General features: G+C 30.6%; 1 protein-coding gene across 2 annotated transcripts in view; it reads right to left on the bottom strand.

Moving 5' to 3' along the window:
* Nucleotides 1-18227, bottom strand: part of Rassf (Ras association family member) — a 44256-nt gene extending 26029 nt beyond the window's left edge. For both annotated transcript variants that reach the window (XM_075358893.1, XM_075358894.1), the window contains exons 1-4: nucleotides 18039-18227; nucleotides 12696-12790; nucleotides 7751-7890; nucleotides 5289-5364 (exon numbers count right to left, since the gene is read on the bottom strand). In XM_075358893.1, coding sequence (XP_075215008.1) covers nucleotides 5289-5364; nucleotides 7751-7890; nucleotides 12696-12790; nucleotides 18039-18078 — 351 coding nt within the window. In that variant the 5' untranslated portion in view covers nucleotides 18079-18227. The remainder of the gene's footprint in view (nucleotides 1-5288; nucleotides 5365-7750; nucleotides 7891-12695; nucleotides 12791-18038) is intronic.
* Between the last annotated feature and the right edge of the window lie 4863 nt (nucleotides 18228-23090).

The raw sequence follows: 23090 nt of genomic DNA, 5'->3' as shown, positions 1-23090 counted from the left end.
TTTGGGAGAGTTCCAAACTTATTACTCTTAAAGATTTTGCTATTTTTTTCTTGTAAGACTGAAATGGGTCCATACAGAATTTTTGATAAATCTCAAATGAGTTTAAGAGAATTGCTCTATGATGCTCAGACACAGATTAATTGTTCTGACCAGCTGACCAGCTTTGTCTGTTGTGTATAACTCAACTTATGGCATTCATTTCAATTTTCTCTTCCAGCACTACACTGTTCAGATTGGTTTGCAAACATTTTAATAAATACACTTTAAAAACTTTCATTAATAATCACAATCCGAATAAACTAATAGGTGAAGGCATTTGCTTTTAGTTTGGGGAGGTGGAGGAGGGTATTCATGTTGAATCCTGAATTAATCATGTTAGAACAAGCAGCATGCTTTAATGAAGCCTACACCTACAAGGACTCAACTACTTAATCTTTATCGTTTACATTTTCTTGTTGCCTGGCATTATCTGTATTTATTTACACAATGTAATAAGTGTAATTATAATAATTCTAAAATCAATGATAAATTGATTGTATCATAAATATTTTAACAACTTCAGATCAAATAAAGTTTCATAACATAATTTCACTATCTTTTATATGAACCATTATAAGCATTTTTCAGGAAGTAAAATGTGTTATTTAAGTGTTAAAAAATACTGGCAGTCAAAAATCCACAAATTTTCTTTCACAACCTACTAGTTCATAATTTTAGGATTATATAAAAAATAGAAAAAAAATACTTTGGTTACTGTAGTGCCTTTTATCTTAAATCGCATTTTTAAATTTTATGTTTTTTCTTCAAAAAAATTATGAAATTCAGGTTTGAGTTTATATTTACTGCTGAAATTAAGAGATAAGTTGCTAAATTCATTTTTACCTTATTCTGTATATTTTTCTGAAAAGTTTAGTGAAAAAACCATTGTAATATGATCAAAATTGACAAAGTTATGAGTTTTTTACTAAATCAATGTCACAATTACTAAAAGCCTCAGAAATAACATATTTTTTAACAAATTTAAAAAATTAATAACTTAAAAAGTATTTAAGATATCAAAATAAAATTTTACATGGCTAATAAAGGTGACAAATAGAACAAATAAAAACATTTTCATAACATTCTGAGACCATGTGTTTCATGACTGGATGATTTGATATGGACTGACCCATCTTGAACTTGACATAGAATGAATCTTTCTGCATCAGGTCGTGAGAAAAATGTCTGTGTTAATGTAGGGGGTAGTATGAAGTGATCTGTAACAAAGTCTAGTTTACAGTGACCTTGAAAGGACCAAATCTTGACAGCTAAGAAAATATTTAAATTCTGCAAAGAAAATATTAAGGCATTCAAGTATACTTGATATCAAATATCAAGTACGTTTTTCAAAAACTTCAAGAACTCAGTTCCAATACCTTAGAGGAAAGGTATAATACTTATCAGAAAATTAAAGGCACTAACTAGATCATTTCATTGTTTTATACCACAATCAGAATGTTTGTTAAAATTTCAGTACACATCTTATCTGATAGTGATCTTCATATAGTTGCAAAAGTAGTGTACCCACCGGGTAGTTGCAAAAGTAGTGTACCACTAGGTGGGTACCCACCTAGTGGTTAACGCGTCTTCCCAAATCAGCTGATTTGGAAGTCGAGAGTTACAGCGTTCAAGTCCTAGTAAAGCCAGTTATTTTTACACGGATTTGAATACTAGATTGTGGATACCGGTGTTCTTTGGTGGTTAGGTTTCAATAAATTAGCCTCTGGTAACTACCGTTACCGGAGGCTAAACAGGAAAAAGAAAGAAAAGTTGCAAAAGTAGTGCCACTGACTTCAAAATAGGCACAAGTATTTATGATAGTCAGAGGTGAATCGTGAAAATGAACAACGCAGATGATCAAAGAAAAGTTGTGAATGTTATATTTTATCATCCACCAGGATCAAGAACTTCATTCAAAAAAAATAAGTGCCAAGTTTGGGTGTCAATCAAAAATATATTGAAGAAGCTGACTCCCCTGGAAATCACCACCATGTCTGCACATCTTTTAACATCACACCCAAACTTTGTGAAGAAATCTCACAGATGTTAAATCAACATTAAAGTAAAAACTGATTAAAGGTAAGAAGACAATATACTGTTGCCATTTTATTAACTGTTAATTCAGGGCTAAAATAGTTTAAGAAATCAATTTATTAATTTTAAGGAAACACTATATCATTGCCAGTTTATTAACTGTTACTTCAGGGTTAAAATAGTTAAAAATAGTTTAAAAAAAACAATTTATTTATTTTACCTGATTGCTATTTTAATTCTGTTTTTGAAGATTTTCTCATTATGGTCTTTAAATTTAACATTATATAATATTGCAAGCATACTTACCACACATAATTTAATGCACATCCTGTAATGTTATCAAAATAGTTATCTTAGTTTGATACATGTTTAAATAATTGAATTATTATACTGGGTGATTCAAAAAGGAATTCATAACTTTAAAAGTGTATAAAAATTTATTTTTATAACTTACAAATTCGGTTGAGGTCTTATTTCATAGCAAAACATAAAATTTTGACTCATGTTCAGTAGTACCAAATTTGGCCACCAGTGCTGTCACCAGTATTGTTAAAAATGAATACATTAACTGGTGTGGAACATGCTTATTGTGTGTTTTGGTTTCATGATTTGCAATCAGCAACTGTAGTTCAATGTAATTTTTGTAGCAATTATGGTAGGGAACCTCCTAGTAGGCATATAATTTACTCTTGGCACCAAACCTTTGTTGAGACAGGTTGTTCTGTTTAACATACAAAATCACCAAGACTCCCATATGTCCCTGAAGCTGAGTAGAACGACTCTGATAAGGCTTTGAATGTACTCCATAGAAATCAACTCAATGTGCATCATGTGAGATTGCCATTCCACAAATGACTATCTAGTGCATACATAGTATGTAAATGATTGCACTTGAAGCAATACAAACTAATCATGGTTCAATACATAACAGATGATGAAAAAGTTGCTCATTGCAGTTTTGTGTGGAAATGATGGATAGAATTGCACACAACGATATATTTTTAGTGATGAGTCAACATTTCACATCAGTGGCAAGGTGAACAACTATAACTGCTGAATATGGGGTACCGAAAACACTCATGAAAGTTTGCAGCGCATTTGTGATAGCCCTAAGCAAACAAAGATTGTATATCCCGTTCTTCTTCCAGGAGGCAACCGTAAGTGGTATCGTTTACCTGGACATACTTCAAAATTTTCTAATTCCTCAGTTAGACGATGATGACCAAGATGGGCACCATACTATCAGAAAGATGGGGCACCACCTCATTACTGCCTAAAAGTCAGAAATTTTCTTGATACTTGATTCCCAGGTTGGCGGATTGGTTGTGAGGATCAAATTGCACAGCCACCTCACTCCCCAGATTTGACCCCACTAGATTATTTCTTGTGGGGTTTTGTTAAAGATTGGATTTATGTACCACCTTTGCCTGCTGATCTTGTTGAGCTAAGACTTTAAATTAGGACCAAAGCTGCAGTGGTAATGCCCAACCTGGTGGCTACAGTCTGGAATATAATTGACATTAGGTGGGATGTATGCCGCTTTACGAATAGAAGCTATATCGAAACCAAACTGAATGTTGGGTGACAAACTTGATGTATTTTCCTGTGAAATTAGATCTCACTGTATGATATCTCAATAAATTTTTATATACTTTTAAAGTTGTGGAATCCTTTTTGAATCACCGGGTACTCATATGCACACTTATCCAAATTGTAAATCAAGCATTTTTTCTTGATTTAACAATTTTCTTATACTTACTTTGAGTTGAACCTCAAAGTTGAAATTTATACTGAAGTTTAATTCCATAGTGATCTTTTATGTACAATTTTCAGATTTTTATCTGGTCCCACAACAGAGATATTGCAGCTGAAAAATTTTTAAAAATTCAATTTTTAAAGGGTAAGCTACTCACCATTGATATTTTATACAAAATAACTACAACCATTTATATAAGCACAGAAAACAAACGAGAATGAGAAACTTCCTATTTGCATTCAATAACTTCGGGCTACAAAGCATATGAACAAAATCATATTAGGTAGGTAAGTAGGGCCAGAATGTACTGAACACAAAGCAGTTTACTTGAAAAGCCTAGGACAACCCAGTGCTGAGTAATTCAGAAAATTGTAGATGTCTGTGAACACGAAAAACAGTGCAAGGCTTGAAAAAAAAATGGCCACCATTTTTGAATCAGAAACTATAAAAATCTTAAAATATTAGTTTTGAAGTACCAAAACATAAGGGAATGGACCTACAAAATACAAATTTTTTTTGAGACGGTGTGGCAAGCAGTACTGAATTACTTGGAATGGATTAATCCTAAAACTTCAAGGACAGCAGTGATGGAAATTTAAAACATTAAAATGGGATTACTTGTAAAATTCATTTTTTATGATTCTATTTTTTCAGAGAAAGAGAGAGCTTTATTGTATTATGTTGTGGGTTACATTAAACTAATGTTCTTATATTAGTATGCATGTAAAAATATTGAAAAGAATTAATTATAAATACTGTTGGATCTACTTGTTTGTAATGCAAATAATTAGTATAAATAATTTATTTCATATTATAAAAAGTATTAAAATTATCACATACAAAAAACAGAACTAAAGTAGGAAGGCTTTGCAGCTTATGTTTCAGACATGTTATTTGAAACAATCTGAATAATAACTAAGATGTTTTATTTAAAATTATAGGGAGAAAGGAATAAATATATTATATTTTATCTAATAAGCCACAATCCATTGTAGATTTAACACAAATATTTAACAACAAAATTAAACCTTGTGCCAACAATTATATAAATAGCAATTTTATTTTGATGAAACATAAACTAAAATATTTGATATTGACTTTAATGTTTTTAATTTTTAATATTTATCTGAAAGGTTAACAACTGAAAATGCCCAAGATATTTTATGTTTTTGCTAGTGTATTACTATCAATGATTTTATAAAATAACATTCATTAAAGAAATTACTGTAAACAGAAAAAATTATATGAACTATCCTAAAATATTACACTAATGTAATTTAAATCCTGTAAAAAAAATTCTGTTTGTTGTTTTTTTTTTATTCCACTGTGAACGCTTGTAAATGTCTTCTCTGTATGGGGGAGCATAATACCAAAAATAAAATTTAAACAATAAGTTAACTGATAAATATAATAAAGCATATGATACATTAAATTACTTTTAAAATAATTCTATACACACCTCCCTACTTCTTATTTCTCCACTCCGACCATCATAGAACTGATTGAATACTTTCAATTTTGATTCCAGATGCGATCTGAAATTTTTTATATAAAAAATTAATTACATTAGTAAAAATATACATAATACATCTGACGCTTATAAGTATGTACAATATTAAAAGCACATAATAATAAATTCTCATGATGAAAAACAAGTCATAAATAGTACAATACTATTTATTCTTTCAATAAATTGGATGAACAATAAACCTGTTATAGCATTCCAGGTAGGTTTAGCAATGAAATATCAACAAAAATAACTAAAAGAAAAGAGGCTCAAGTAAAAAATCTTTTTAAGAAAATATAAAGATATAAACATATCATTTAAGAATATAAATGTATATAAATCCACGACTAATAAAAAATAACCAAAACAAAAAGTTATTAATTAAATTAAAATCAAATTAATTTAATTATTAATTTCAGTAAAAAAATAAATGACCTGACTAATGTATATTCCTTAGCTAGTAGAGATAACAACAATTCACAGCAAATAAGTGGGTTGTTTTAAACAGTTCCAATGACAAATATGGATTGTTGGGATAAAAATTCCCAATTTCTATCACAACTCTTTCTATCTGTGTGTTAGTGAGATGAATATTTCTTCATTTTTTAAGAAATAAATACTTAAATGGTATTATAGCAGAATATTTAAAAAATTATCTTTATTTAAAAAGATTCCCTTAGAAGAAAAGTACACAAGACCATTAACTAATAAAACATTTTCAAGAGATGATCATCCTAATAATTTCAAGTTTGTCTGTTTTATTTATATGCAAGCCAAACGTGTCTGGTTTACTTCTGCAAAAGGAAAGCAATTTCCAAAACTTTTGAGAAAAAAATAAAAATCCTGAGTTAAAATCCCAATCTACCTTGATCAAAGGTAGTCTTTCTGTAAGTTGATTGTCTCCTTTTTCTTTTCTAATCCTAGATTCTTTCTTCAATGGGTGAATTTTATAGAAAAACATGGTCTGTCACAAACTTGGTTCCATCTGTGGCTTCATACCAGTAAGTAACACTACAGTGGAATGGTAATACTCTCGCATTTAATAACTCTTTAGAAGGTCTTTAGATAGATACTTATCATCTCTCATAGTAAATTGCTGATACATCAGTTCATTTGCTTAATGTAAATAATCCACATCAATATCAAATTACCCAAAAACTATTAATATTTAAAATGTGATACATCATAAACTTATTAGTTATTACAAGTAATTTTGTTCAGTAATATAACATTAGATCCAAAAATTAAAATAACAAAGGTACAAAGGTTATGTTTTGAAATCCTTCAAACAAAAATAATTATAAACTACATAAAAAACACAAGCCACAGTAACTAAATAAAAACTGAATCTGTGGAATAATAAGAAAACTTGATAAAGAAAAAGTAGTTAAAATACTTATCTGCGAGTTGACACAAAAAATCAGATACATCTTTTGATTACTTTTCCCACAATAAGCATTCTTATTTCCTTTTTTTTTTTAATGAAGGGGAGTTGTAAAATTACATCTACAAGAACACACATACTTAGTGAATTTATAAAAAAAACTCACTTAATTGGGTGTTTCTGAAAACATGCTTTCTCAAAATTGAGTAGCAATGGTGTAGCATTTTATTTATACAAATTAACTAAGACTTTGTTGCAATTGAAATACTATTACATTAGGATAGACATAAACAAAAACAGAGAAGGTGAAGACAGTATTAATACTGAAAATAATGAAGAAAAAATGGTGGAGGGGGGTTTTTGGATTAGTTACCTCCAAAAGAAACTTACAGTAATTTCTCATCCCTTAGGTTTGCAAGATGAGTAAAATGTAGGTAAAACACAATACACACAATAGAAATTACTACTTTTTAGTCTTAATACTCATAGGAACATATCCTAAAGAGAAGGGGAATAAAAAAGTATTGAGCAATATAAGCTGGCAACACTTAAGTGTTAGGGAGATCATAAAAATACCAGACATCATTTCTTCAGGTTGCGAGTTCAGTGTTTTTGTAATTCCATCAGTAAAAAAAACTTGCTGTAAAGCTTCTGAACATGCCTTGGATTTCAGATGGATTAATAGGTATAAACTGGGTAAAAACATGAAAATATAGCTGTGAAGTGGAGATGCATTCCGAAATTTCTAACCTGCGATAAACAAGATGATGAGGATATAGAAAAGCAGAAGGGCAGAACACTGATCGTTGCAAGTTGTTGAGAGAGATTGGAGAGGAAAAATGAACATGATGATAAATGAAGCCAGTTTTGGTAAAGGAAGCAAAAAATTCCTTAAAGCTGGACTGCAAGGCATCATGAAACAATAGACATCCAGAATTAAACAAAAAACTTCAAGAACAGTAAGATTTAAATTAATTTTAGTTTTCTAAAATTAATATTTAAATTAATTAATTCATATGATAAAATATACCTTGGCATATTTGGTCCACAAGATTTATTTTCAACTTTTCCAAAGCTAGTATGTGACTCCACTCTTGTTCCATGCCCAAATAATTGTGGACCAAACAGAGCTCCGTAACATGGAACATGACAGTATGGTACACCTTTATGCTGTTATAAAACAAAAAATGAACAATCAGAATTAAAGGATTAAAGAATCAACTTGCTAAATGTAAAATCCATTCATTAAATATATGGCACAGCATGTACAACATTATAATTTGCTACATAATAATCCAGTTTAGTTTCAAACATTAAAAAAAGTTAATTTATTTTGATGAGAAATACTATTAATATATTATTAATATTAATAACAATACCTAATACAGGGTCTGGAATATAAATCTGACAATTTTGTAGTAATTGTTATGTTGACACCATTGTCAATGAGAAGGTGTTGTACATCGACAGGTCTATTCATGCTATTTTAGTAGCCAGTATGTCGTGGTCGGGTGAACAATGAGCGTTTGTGATTGAAGCCTATTTTAAAAATAATGACTCGGTTATTGTAACAGCGTTTAATTTGCAGACATTTCAATTTAAATCGACACACATCTCTTCCTTGTAGGAATACGATATTGTTGTGGGTGAAGAATTTTAGGAACACATCGTCTGCTTTAAAAATGAAACCAACAGGACGAAAACGGCCAGTGAGAACATCTGAAAACATTAGCGCTGTAAGGTTAGCTGTTATGCGGTCTCCACGACGTTCAGCAAAGAGACATGCTGCTGCGCTAGCCATTTCTGATCGAAGTGTACGACGAATTCTTCAAGCCGACCTGAAATTTCATCCGTATAAGATGCGGATTAATTAGTGCAGAAAATTAATGCAAATGATTGGGTATCTTGCAAAGCAGCTTGTGAGGTCATCCTTGAAAATGTCCACCAGGATGCCATTATTCTTTTAAGTGACAAGGCACATTTTCATCTGTCGGGATTTGTGAAACAAAATTACCGTTATTGGGCTTCACATAATTCATGGCATATTCTTGAAAACCACTTCACAGTCAATATGTTACAGTGTGGTGTGCAGTTTCAAAGTTCTGCATAATTGGCCCATATTTTTTTGAGAAGTTAAATCGCAGAGTAACAGTAAAATCTCATCGATACGTAAACATGTTGAAAGAATTTCTGCGACCGAAACTGAATGACTTTCAAGAACATGAAATTTGGTTTCAACAGGATGGTGCCACCGCCCATATGGCGAGAATCGCAATCGATGTTCTGCGAGAAACCTTTCCTAGACGTTTGATTTTCCGATTTGGCGACATTCCTTGGCGTTCACTTGATCTGGCTGTTTGTGACTTTTTTCGGTGGGAGTACCTCAAACATAAAGTTTTCAGTAGTCGATCACAGTCAATTGCAGAACTCAAGGAGGCGATTCAACGAGAAATTGAAGCAGTTCCACAATTGATGATTGAGCGAGCAATGTCAAATTTTAGAATGAGGTTAAGTGTGTGTGTGTGTGAGGAGTAATGGAAAACATTTGGACGACATAATATTCAAATAAAAAAAAATCTATGCAAGTAATTCACTATAAATTGCAAAAATTGATCTTTAATTTGACATATTAAAGGTTTTAATAGTACAAAACATAGTTTAATTATTATTCCTCGTAAATCATCAGGTTTATATGCCGGACTCTGTATTACTAACATTTTAAACACAATGTAAATATTTATTCAGAAATTAACATAAAGTATGTATTCAGAATACTGATTTTAATTTAATCTTCATGCAATAATACATTAGGAAGATAAAAAACAATAATGATACTAATTTAAAACATGAACACCATTATTTTTTTTTTACTCAAGAGTAACAAACTTATTAATTTACAATTTGAATCCTAGCAGTAGAATATAATTACTTTTTAAGATTCATTTTTTGTTCACTTATTGTTTTTATTCATTATTTTTGTTAAGTACTTTGACAGAGTGTTCTGCTTCATAAGGACACTTTTTTTAAGTGATTAAAAGTATAATTGGTAATAGAACTATATATATTTATCTTAGTCATTGAAGTAACATTTTATTTCATTCATAATATTTATATTACTACTTAAACTATCAATAACAATTTTATCTCATTATTATTAATTTTTTAATTGTGTAGAAAAAATTTAATAAAATGTAATTAAAATAAACTCATACACACACACGCGTGCACGCACACACACACACTAAGAACTAATCACAGGACAGTTTTGCTAGTATGTTTACAAAGAGTAGCTCTATTGCATGAGGTGAAAAAGAAAAAAAAAGTCAAAGAACTCATTCAAATTTCCTTGCAATTCCCTTCACAATAATGTAAAAAGATTAAGATTAGAACTGCAATAATTCTAGGCGTTACATTGATAAAAAGTTGTTATTTAAATAATCAACTATAATTTCAAATCTATTAAAATTCATAAACTAATTCTTAAAAAATAATTTTTTTATTCATAAACTTGTAGTATATATATTCTCCACAAAAATCCCTACTAAAAATTCTAAGACAGCTCAAGCTACAAACCAAATTAATGAACATGATAAAACTGACGCACACAAATGCTAAGTCAAAGGTAAAATTCAGAGGCGAACTCTCAAAACCATTTGAGATCAAATGGACTGCACCAAGGCAATGGACTCTCACTGCTATTGTTTAACTGCACTCTAGAAATTGTAATGAAGGAATGCCTCAAAAAATGCCCCCCTAAAGTAAAGATAGGCCAAAAAATCAAAACAAACTGTCTTTGTTTCACCAACGACTTGGCATTGCTGGCAAACAACATCGACAAAGCTAAATCATAGATATTAGAACCTCAAACCATTGCAAATAAAATTGGCCTCAAAATATAATTTGAAAAGACAGAAATTAAGTCCCAAAAACCAACACAATTAAAAGAAGTACACATAAACAGTAATAAAATCAAAATAGTAACCCAATTTAAATACCTCGGAAAAATAATAACAATCAACCTAAATGAAAAAAACCTCGATCCAAATGAAGAAGAAGCAAACTACCTAAAGCTCAAAAATTAACCTGGTACATTTATAATAAAAAATGCCATCAATAAACAGAAAAATAAGACAATACAACATAATCATAAAACCAGAAGCCACTTATACAGCAGAAACAACTCTTCCACCTGAAAGAACAATCAAAGATCAAAGAAGAAAATCAAAAGAAGAATTGGAAGAACCTGATCAATAAAAAGTACCAGAAAGATAGGCAAAGGTCGACTATACCCAACAAAGCTATGTACAAAGAATTAGAACCCATCACTGATACCATGTGTAAGAGAAAACTAGATTTTTTTTTGGACATATCATGAGGATGCAAGATTCAAGACTTCTGAAATGGCTAATACAGTACAATCTCAAATCAAAAAACACTGAGACAGGATGCAGATGGATTAGAGGAATAAGAGAGGATCTGAAGGAAATCAGCCTTACACCAGAAGATACCACAGATAAAGTAAAATTAAACAAGAAAATCAGGAACAAAGACACTCGTTTCACAACACAAACATTTTAAACAATAGAAAGGGCACAAAAATTGGAACATATGAAAGGGTACTGGGAGGAACACAAGGCCCAAACAATCCCATCAAAGAGACTTTGATGGTGGCTGACTGAAGTGATCCTATGCGGTCATAAAAGATAATAATAATACTTGTAGTATGGAATTCTGATCAAAAATCAATAGTTCAGATTTCACAACAACAAACAGGATGTATTAACGATTTCTGGATTTTTTACTTGAACCTAATTCAAAATACAATCCACATGATTAACAATTGTAGATCTACCTTAGAAGCACTACCTGCAATGTTCAAACTACACTTACTCTTTCTTTTCTCACTTTTGTTTGTTTAAAAATTCTTCTTTGATGAAATATTCATAAAACAGATTAACACTAATAAATAAGGAGTAAATTCAAGACTAATACTATTTTAATAAACTGTGATTATATAATAAAAGGGAAAAACAGATTTCATGTAATGATTTAAATGCAGCATATTAATTTACCTCAATAACTGTTTCAGTACAGCTGTTAGGCACTTTAACTGCAAAGTTTTCTTTCTAATGAATGAATTAGCAGGAAGATTTTTATTCAAACATTACAATTATTTGTATATTTAGTATAATGCAGCTATATTCATTTAATCGATTGTTTCTTTCTTCCCTTTTCCAAAGTTATTATAAATTTTTATGAATTTACATTGAATAATGCTAAACATTGAAAGTATTTATGTAGATATTATTGTAATGAATAAATAAATAGATTCTAACATAATAAACTAAATGATTTGGAAATGTGATATTTTAAAAGAATAATAATTTAATTTACTTCTTTGTAATATACTGCTGTACTTAAGAAACTATTATTAAAGTTGACATACAAAAAAACAGCTTACCAACAATTGAATTCGAAGTGTTCAAGCACTTTTGGAATTAAATTCCAACTTCAGGAACTCTCATATTCATCTTATTTGTAATAGTAAATAAATATTCACAAGTACATTGTAAAATCGTGATATTTGCTTAAAACATCCAACCAAACAACAGTTGGTCATCATATGTAATAAAATTATGTCAACGTAAATGTCCTGTCTTGTTGTCCTGTTGACAACAGTTGAGACAACCAAATTTACAGGACATAATTTTATAACAGATGACAACCAACTGTTATGTTTTAAAAAAATATCACGATTTTATAATTTACATGTGAAGTTATATTACCATTACAAATAGGACAAATATGCGAGTTCCTGAAGATGGAATTTAATTTTGAAAGCGCTTGAATGCTTCGAGTTCAATTGTTGGCACATTAACGAGTTCAGTTTTTTGTACACTAACTTTAATTATACACTTATACCAGTGGACCACGCTTAGCAAAATTATTATTATTATAATAACTGTTTCATTTACTTCAGCATGCTGACCAGGATTCAATCGTTTACCACACTCCTCACATCGCAAACATTCTGGATGCCAATCATAACCAAGTGACTGCTTTCTTTCTGCTGTTAAAAAAAAAAATTTAGGTTAAAAAACAGGTCACATCTACCTACAATAATCTGACATTAAAAACAGTAAAACAAAAATTCAGTTAATTTTTTAACTGAAAAATTCACTTTTCAACAGATGTGCTGGAGAAGAGCCAAACAATTAAACATAAACATAATAATAATAAACGTTAATAAATTATTAGCAACTAATTTTCAAATTAAAAAGAAATTGTACTTTTAAAAGAACTTGTTGAATCTTGATATACAACTCCATCATTGGTGAAGTTACCAAAGGTTGTTAATAACATCCATTTTAAAGTGTTATTTATAGCAATTGCTGCTTTAAAGCAGGTGCCTTTAACAAATAACACCAAAAGTAACTTTAATGATAACTAAGTCACTTTCTTATTTTGCTCTGAAATGATCTTCTGAAAGTATCAATTCAAGTAATTTTAAACCAACTTATACACAATATTTTAATATATTCTGTAACCATATTGTAACAGATAACTTAAACCAAAATATAATCTAATCTACATGAATGAGAAGCACAATTACATACAAAAAAACAACTCGTTTTTATAAGAAGTATAATTTAATGACGAAAATATAAGCTAGCAGAAATCAGTTAATATATATACATATGAACTCAATAGAAAAGTGTGCATCTAGTTATTTATTATGCTGTATAACAAATGAAAAATATCAGGAGTAGGTGTAAATACTGCAAATAACTAAAGGGATTCCTCCAACATTAGGATGGAAGAATTAAGGGAAATAAAGAGAAAATCATGATAAAAGGAGAATATTGTTTATATTAATACACTAAAACCACCTATATCTGAATGTCCCATATATAGACGTTCTAATACCAAGAATTAGGAAAAATAATAAATTTATTCTATACCCATTTTTTTCCTTTTGTGCTCAAGTAAGAAAGTAAACTTGTATTACATTTACTGTGTAGTATGAGCAAATGTATAAATCTAAGTTTATTGGACTCGGCTACTTTCTTAATTTTAAAACTTCCCATTAAATGTTATGCACTGTAAACTGTAGTGTATTCTCTACATAACTTGCAAATAATATAGGTGTGGTATGCATGTACTAATCATCAACCTGTCAAGTTTGTTAGGCAACTGCACTGTTTCAACAAAAGGTATGCAACAAATAACTAAAATCTAAACTTTTATTGTTTTATATCTACTCTTAAGAAATTAAAATTATGTGAGTGATGAAAATTTATTGGTTTTAAAGTTACGATAACTATAAATTATTTTTCAGTTTTTCCTATTTATTATGCAAATTGCCCATTACTTATTTTCAGCAAACTGTGCTCAAATTTTAAATTTGATATAAACAGACAGAAAAGAATAATCCATGATCAAAACTGAAAACAGCTGGAAGGCGTTACAGGATTAAGAAAAGTAATATTGCATATTCATATTACTGAAAACAAATTTAAACATTGCAATATATTTATGCATGGGTTTTGTTAATGACTAGAAGAACAAAAAAGAAAAGTTATTGAAATTTCCTGTAACACCTGAGAATGTCAAACACAAGGTAATGAAGTGTAACTATTAAATAGATATATCTATATAAATAAAGGTCAAAATCTGTTATATGTCCACAACGCTAATGTAGTTAGTTCTTAGATGGCACTACTGAAAAGCTACATTGAATTAAGAAAATAAATAAATAAAATTATAAATATAATCTAACCTACACTTGCTAATCAAGTTTAGGGAGTGAAGTATGCATAGGTTAAGTTTGGTTAGATTACACTTATAATTTCTTATTTGAATATATTGTTCTGGTGGCACCATCTAAGAATAACTAACAGAAGCATTTTTCATTGTTATAATGGATTTTGACCAAATAAAAGACAACCTTAATTCTGTGAATGCCCTAATAACTCAAAAACTACTTAACTGATTTCGATGAAAATTACACAATTTATTACTATTTGTCCCGGAAGTGTTTACATGTTATTAGTTCCATATATCTGTTAGCCTGGCATGCAGTGTTTGTTACGTATAGGAATCACCAAAAACAATGTACATCCCAACATTTCAATGATTTCGATTTAATTAATTGAAATACAATTAATATTGAATTGATACTGTATATTTTATTAATTTCAAAATATAATTTGTTAAATATAACACAAAATTTATTTAATTCATACACTCTATTCAGCAATAGCGAAGTACTGCCGGATCCAAATATATATATATATATATATATATATATATATATATATATTTTGTTTTACAAAATCGATCCTTTCAGGAATCTAACTCCTCTGCACTATACAAATTATATTAATCAGACCAACCCAAGTACAGAATTAATAAAATAAAATAAAATAGGATGACATCTACCTTATTCCATAATCCAAGCAAGAGCGTTTTCACAAGTACTTCACATCATCAGTTGCTCTATATAATTTTTCAAATTATTCATTGCAAATTACACATTAAAATTAAAAACCCTATACTATACATGAGATTTAAAATTGTTAAAAGTCCTTTTCCAATTAAATCAAAACAGAAATAAAATAAAAATTTTCTTAGATTCAAATATTTTTAGGTGTAAATTAAAAGTAAAAATTGCATATATAAGGCATACATAAGTGTAAATATTATACTATCTTTCATAGTGCTACAGGAGAACAAGAGGAGGACAGTTTGGAACAGGAATAACAGTTAAAAACACTTTAACTCAGAATGTTATCAAATGTGAGTCAATTAATGAAAGATTATACTATTTCAGGATGTGGGGAGGGGTTCAGACATATCTATTCTTTCAATACACGCCTCTACTGAAGATGGGGAGGAGGTATTAGGAAGATGGTAAGGGCATATTCTACGAGACTGCCGGCCAAGCCTACAATAGGGTACCACAAAATGACATGATGATGGTTGTAAGTGATGCAAATACAAAAATAGATAGGAACCAGACGCCTGGGGGAACTACAGCCTGCATGAAAACACAAACAATAATGACCTAAGGTTTTGTGGAGGCAAACATTACGTCAATAATAAGCACTATGTTCTCGCATAAAAGTATTCATTTACGGTCTTGGAAGATCTCTGATAGAAGTTATGTAAATCAAATTCATCTAATATTAGTGGGCAGAAGATATGCATGTGGAATAGAGAATGTGAACGTAATAAGAGGGGCAGAGAAGGGTAGTGATCATTAGCTAATGTTGATTAAAGTGACAGGGGATGAGCTGCTGGTTAGTTACCAAAAGAAATGGTATGAAAAAGTGGAATAAGATATATTAATTTACTGGGAAATGAGCTGGGGAGGAAAAATTTCAAACTACAGCTAAAAAACAACTTACAAACATTAAATGATCAACAGGAGATGGTTGTGATGAGGAATTGGAAAAGTTTAAGGGATGGTACATTAGAAGTTGTGCCATTTAAAAGTGGATGGTCAGAAATAGAACAGGCATGATTCAATGAGAAATGTGGGGAAAGCTGTTATGAAAAGGAAAAAATTCAAGCAGATAGTGTTGACAAGTAACGGTCAAGAGGATGAAAAGGAATTTAAAAACAGCCTGTAGACATACAGTATACACTCACAAGAAAGAAATGTAAATTTATAAATGAATACCTGGTTAAGGCACAAAAAAATAGGAGTAAAAACAATTATCGTGACTTTTATAAAGCTATAAGATCCTTTAAAAAAAGTTAATACCACTTGTAAAGATGATGGAGAACAAAAGGGGCGAGCTGGTGACTGAAGTGGGGGAGCAACTCTACTTATAGAGAAATTACCTCCAGGAGCTGCTCAATAATCCTGTGGAATTGAGAACAGAAGAATGATTTTTGACTTTAATCTCTGATGGAAAAACCAATGAGAAAAGTCATAGTGGTTGTACTTAAAAGGATTCAAAATAACAAGGCAGAGGAACTGATAACATAAAGATAGAGTTAGAAAAATATGCCACTGAAACATATTTAGATGCTGTGTATAGGATGATTATCAAAATGAGGAGGTAAGAGAAAGTGTCCCAGAAGTGGAGAGATATATATATAATATGCCCAATATACAAGGAAGTTGGAATGCGTGAATTACAGAGGAATATCACTCCATGCAGTACATATAAGGTCTTCTCCTAACTGTTGTAGCAGAAACTGCGCCCTTAAATTGAGGAAAACCTAGGACATCAGGCAGGTTTCTGCACAAACAAGTTATAGTGGATCAGATATTCATGCTCAGACAGATGATTGAGAAGATCTTGTAATATAATAAAAGACTTACTGTGTGTTTGTGGATTTCATGAAAGCATATGAAAGTACAGATAAGGGATTTTTGAGATTACAGAAGAAGCAGGAATACCGGATAAATTAGCTAGACTTGTCAGAATGCACATTGACAACAGTGTGTAAAGTAAAGGTGGACGAGAAGAAAACTGGTTAAGCAAGAAAATTGTATTTCTTTAATCTGGTACTGGAAAAGTCAATAAAGAGGGTTGTAGCAATGGGAAGGGAAGTATGAACTCGTGCAATGGTGAGAATTCTGGCATTTGTGGATAATGGGGAGAGTTTGTTGGGATCCTGGTGAAGAAGGCACTGAGTATATGGTGATAGCAAGGGGAAAGGAGATACTGATGATTCTCTTAGGAGTAGGGACGACATTAAAGGAGGTAGAATCTTTCAATAATTGGGAAGCATGGTGAATGGAATAATTACATGAAGGAAGAGATATGGGTGGACATTAAGAGTGCTGGCATGTTTATATTTGTTGGAAATATATGAAAAACCTTTCTTGAAAGCCAAAATGTTAGGCTATTATAAATCTTATTTAAATTATACTCAGGCATGTACCTTTTGTTATGTACAACATTCCTCAAAAACTCAAGTAATGTATTTTGTATTTTACTTATTTAAGTAAAATTACACTTTATTATTAAACAATAAAGTTATTTCTTTGAAAAGAATTCTCTATTATTTCAATAACTTCAGTTATTCTAAAAACTTGTTGGGAATTAACAATAAATAAAATAATATACTAACAAAAAACAAACAAAAGGTTTTAACAAATAAATGTATTAAGGCAGCAGCTATTAATTCAAAAGATTATTCCAGTACTGTAATTTAACGTTTTTGTTAAAAATAAAAAAAATACTTCCTACTTCTAAAACAGGGCTGTAGATTATCATCTCAAACAAGCAAACATGATAATTAAGTAAGATCATTAACCTTGATTAATCTGTCAAATGCACGATTTTCCAAATACTTACCGAAATAAACGGGTTTTCCACACTTATGACAATTCCACATAGTTACATAATAATTCTATAATTTTTAAAATACGCTATAAATAAATTAGAAATCAATATCATTATGTACAAACATCACAAAACATGACAATCAATTATGTTCAAGCTCAAATTCTCACACTAACACACCTCTCAATCATATTGCACCAACGCTACACAGATATTTATTAGTAGTGCGAACAAAATCCACCAATTTTAAGGACATCGGTTTAGAGATTAGTGGTGCACTCTTACGGTAGAGAGTGATAATAATATTCAAAAATAAGTAATAAATGCAACAAAATTTCTTTAAATTATTATCAACTTTATTTCGTTAAATTTTGTGGTCACAAATAATTTGTTTTTTATCAGGTGTTTTTTAGCGTATTTCATTATAGTAAAGGTAGATACCATGCTGACAATATCAATATTTTGTTTCAGTGCATATTATATTTTAAGATATTTATTTAACCCTCCTTTAGGTATTGCTTCAGAGGACAAGATAAAATGGCAATTTTGTAGCGTCTGAAATTGCCATGTCTCAACGAGATTTCCTGGAGACCTCCGGATGAAATATTATGAGATAGCTAAGAATACTTTCCTTTTAAAAGCGATTTCTATTCCTTAAGTATATTCAAATCGGTTTCAGGTCTGATAAGCTTAAGTAATTTCTGACTTATATTTTATTCGGTCACGCCAGATGTTATTAATCAACGTGATAAAATTTTAGACTTTTGTAAAATAATAAAAATCACGATTCAAGTAAGTTCTGAACACCTGAAATTGTGCTCTGGTAGTTACTAGAAAAGAAAACTAGTATACTCGGAACAAGATCCTATATTGATTATTCTACATCATAGGATATTTTATATGATTATCTCATATATAATATCCTATGTCATATCTGTAACTTTCAGAAGACATAACAAAAATAGGCAATACAAATTTATGTGCCATGTTTGAAAAAATTCAGTGCCGAATAGTCAACTGGTAGTAGTAGACCACCAAGAAGAACAAAACATAAAAGGTAATGAATGAATTCTATTTATTCATACATTATATAATCATAGCTAAGATATATATACTTCTTTTTCCTGTTTAGCCTCTGGGAATTACCGTTCAGGTATTACTTCAGAGGATGATATGCATGAGTGTAAATGAAGTATAGTCTTGTACATTCTCAGTTCGACCATTCCTGAGATGTGTGGTTAATTGAAATCCAACCACCAAAGAACACCGGTATCCACGATCTAGTGTTAAATCCGTAAAAAAGTAACTGCCTTTACCAGGACATGAACGCTGGAACTATCGACTTCCAAATCAACTGATTTGGGAAGACACGTTAACCGATAGATCATTATTCAGCCTGTAAATATCAACTCGAAGTATTACTTATTATCATATTGTACGCGGTAATAACTGTCATATTTACATATACTAATTATAAACAATACGTAATTAATTCTTTTATAACCTTTATTAGTACTAAATTATTAATTTTTAATAATAAACAAAAGCTTACTTGAATTTTCTTCATCTTCCAAATTCAAACTTCTATCAAGTTCACCATCCTCGCTAAACGAATCACTATCACTTTCATTTTCACTATCAGAGTCTACACGTATAATATAACGTTCTGTCATTTCATCTATCAGTGGTTCCAGTTTTACATACTCTTTTTTACTTTTTCACAATAGAGTTTCCAGTCATCTTCATTCATGGAATTAATTATCTCCGTAGTTAATGTTTCAACATTTATGAAAGAAAATGTTGTTATGACATTTTACAGCTGAGCATACCGTCTCGACCGGATTCAAATAAGGATGGTACGGTGGGAGTTTAAGAACACGATGCCCATGTCTTTTCAAAAGTTCATCCAAGTGATATTTTGTACTTTAGTTTTATGTAACGTTACTAATTCATATAACTGTGGTTTCAGCATTTTTGGACTATACGGAATATGGGTTTTCTCCAGCCAATCGGTCATATCTTTTCTTCTGTAGTTAGAATTTAGCGCTTTATCAAAACCTGAATTGTGATAAGGAGCGTTATCAACAACTACTACTGACATTGGTGGAAGATTTGGAATCAATTTTCACGCGCCCATTTCATGAAAGTCTCTGTATTCATGTTGTCATGGTAATTGCCGCTTTTCTAATTGGCTTTCTAAGTAGGTAATGCGTTCGCTATAAAACCGATTTTTCCTCCAGCATGAATTATACTATTAAACGGTCACCTTTATTAATCGGCACATGAAATCCCTCAACAATACCATCATACCATGACTGTCCAATAATGCGAACTTAAAACGTACGTTTCATTCAAATAAACAATTGTAGCATTGCTTTCTGTACTTAGCCATTGCCTGCAAATATTTATTTCTCTTCCACCTGATATCGGATTTCTCAATTAAAGGTTTTCTGTTATTTTCAGTTTTACGCCATTTGAAACCTAACTTTCAAAATAACGGCTAAAGTTGATTCACTGCCTTTAAAATCAATAGATGAATGAAGTTCTTATCTTATTTTTTAAAGTAGGTAATTCATTCTTCTTTGAATGAAATTCATTAACTGTTCTTTTAACCACACCTAACTCAAAACTGTCCAATCCACTGACAGGTTTCGAACGTCGTTTATACTTTTTCGGCGTGCTGAAAGTACACGATTGGGATACTGACTGAAGAATATGTCTTTTTTGTTTCTCTTCTGAGTTTTTGAACCTGAGTTTTTTTCTCTTCTGTTCTACTGATTTTTTTAATATCCCACAAGCAGCAGCAGTTCTTTCTTCGCATTTTTGAATGCCAATTATATGTTTGTCGTCAGTTAATTTACCTACTTTTTTCATAAAATCATAAACATTGGTAGTTTCACGTGCTTGACTCAATTTTTTTTCTTAACTACGGATTTAAATTCTGCCGTAGCAAACCGTACTAATAATACAGCAACAAAAATAAAACAACAAAATAATATATTACAAGAAATTTGCGAATAACATTGAGTAATTATAAATTAATATGACCGCACAAAAATGTTATCGGAATACCTTCACTGAACACGATATAAACTGGATTCTGTTTATTTCTTTACGCACACATTGTGTACTACGAATGACGGATCTAAATATAGTCGTGACGAAAGACATCATTTCTAACTGCATGTTTAAATTTGTATAGGCTTGTATGTAATACCAATCAGAGCATTAATCATTCCGTTTAGGAACTGTTATTGTTTACAAGTTTGAGTCATTAAGCATTTTTATACATGTAATCAACTTAAGTGGAAAGAATTGAACACATAACAACATAAATGTATTCTTTGGGCGCCCGTATTCTGGGGCTACTATAATGTAGTCATAAGACGTATCATTGGTATATGTAATATAATCATAAAATAGGTATATATAATCACCCACCGGGTTGGTCTAGCGGTTAACGCGTCTTCCCAAATCAGCTGATTTGGAAGTCGAGAGTTACAGCGTTCAAGTCCTAGTAAAGCCAGTTATTTTTACACGGATTTGAATACTAGATCGTGGATACCGGTGTTCTTTGGTGGTTGGGTTTCAATTAAACCACACATCTCAGGAATGGTCGAACTGAGAATGTACAAGACTTTATACTTCATATGCACTCATACTACATATCATCCTCTGAAGAATTATCTAAACGGTAATTACCGGAGGCTAAACAGGAAAAAGAAAAAAAGGTATATATAAATCACCAATGGGTTGATGTTACGTTCTTTAAGAATAGGGGTTTTTTTTAATCCCAAAAATGGGGAAAAAAGAAATTGACTATTACAACATATTCATGTCAAGGATCTAGGAACTATGAATAGATCATGTATCAGAAAAGGAAGAAAGTAATACTTTAACTTAAAATATTTAACTTCAATAATCAGTTGCGTGTTGAAAAGTGAACTCCAAAATACTGGAAAAAAAGTAGCAGAAGTACTACTTTACAAAACTGTCAACAGTGCAATGTGCTAGAACTATTAAAATTTAACATAAACTCAAAGCAAAGATTATGAAAATTGAAAGGATATTTAAAAAAAATACTATTCTGTTATTCGTAATTACTGGAACGGTTAAGGAGTTATAAATATTTTATTCTTATTATAGTTACTAGGAGGAACTCCAGGAAAGAATGGTGCTAGGATATACAATAATGAATAAATTAAAAAGTTACAGGACTGGAATGAAACTAAAAACACGGTTTTGTTTAACTGTAGAATTACCAGTTATGCTATCTTTTCATTGTAGAGAGTAGTGATTAACTAAAAGAAGAAAAGATGTGTAAGTTTTGAGCCAAATTGCCAGATTTAAATAGAGACGCCGAATAACGAATGAGAAGGTGAGAGCAAAGTGAGAAGTTAAAGGGTCTTTATCCTCGCATAATAAAGAGATGGCTTCGTACTGTAGGTAACTATATGATAAATTAAAAAAATACAAAGAAACCACTATCGTAATGGTCAACTGAGCAGCAGGTCAACTTTGGCCTAGAAGAAACTACAAATATACAAGAGAGACAAAGAAAAACTCTGGAACTTCCGTAAAAGAATTGAACACGCCGGGCAGGTCAAATTAAGAGAACCTAGATGATATTTACGATTCTGTAAAAGTAAATCTACAGACTCCGGGGGTCACAATTCAACGGAACCTGTTGGATGGAATTCGAATTAAATCATTAATTTTTAATAATCGACCTAAATCTACTTTAAATAAATGTTTTTGTAGCTTAATGTAATCATATTTTCAATTTCCCATATAATCGTCTTCCGAAATAATTTTCCAATAAAAGTTGTTGACTGTATAAATAACGGCTATGCCGTCGCTTTCAGTGTTCAATGTGGTTACTGGTGTTAAACTGGAGAACTATTTACTGTTTGCGATTAATATAAATTTATGATTGAAATATTCGTAAACAAACATTTTGTGCAGTTATTAATTGGTTAATTATAGGAATTAAAGTTTCACAAAAAGAGTTGATCTACAAAGGATAAAATTTATTATTATAAAATAATGGAAAACAGTTTCTGA

Source organism: Lycorma delicatula, chromosome 3, assembly GCF_047948215.1.
Source record: "Lycorma delicatula isolate Av1 chromosome 3, ASM4794821v1, whole genome shotgun sequence".
Classification (NCBI taxonomy): domain Eukaryota; kingdom Metazoa; phylum Arthropoda; class Insecta; order Hemiptera; family Fulgoridae; genus Lycorma; species Lycorma delicatula.
This window is presented reverse-complemented; position numbering and strand designations above follow the sequence as displayed.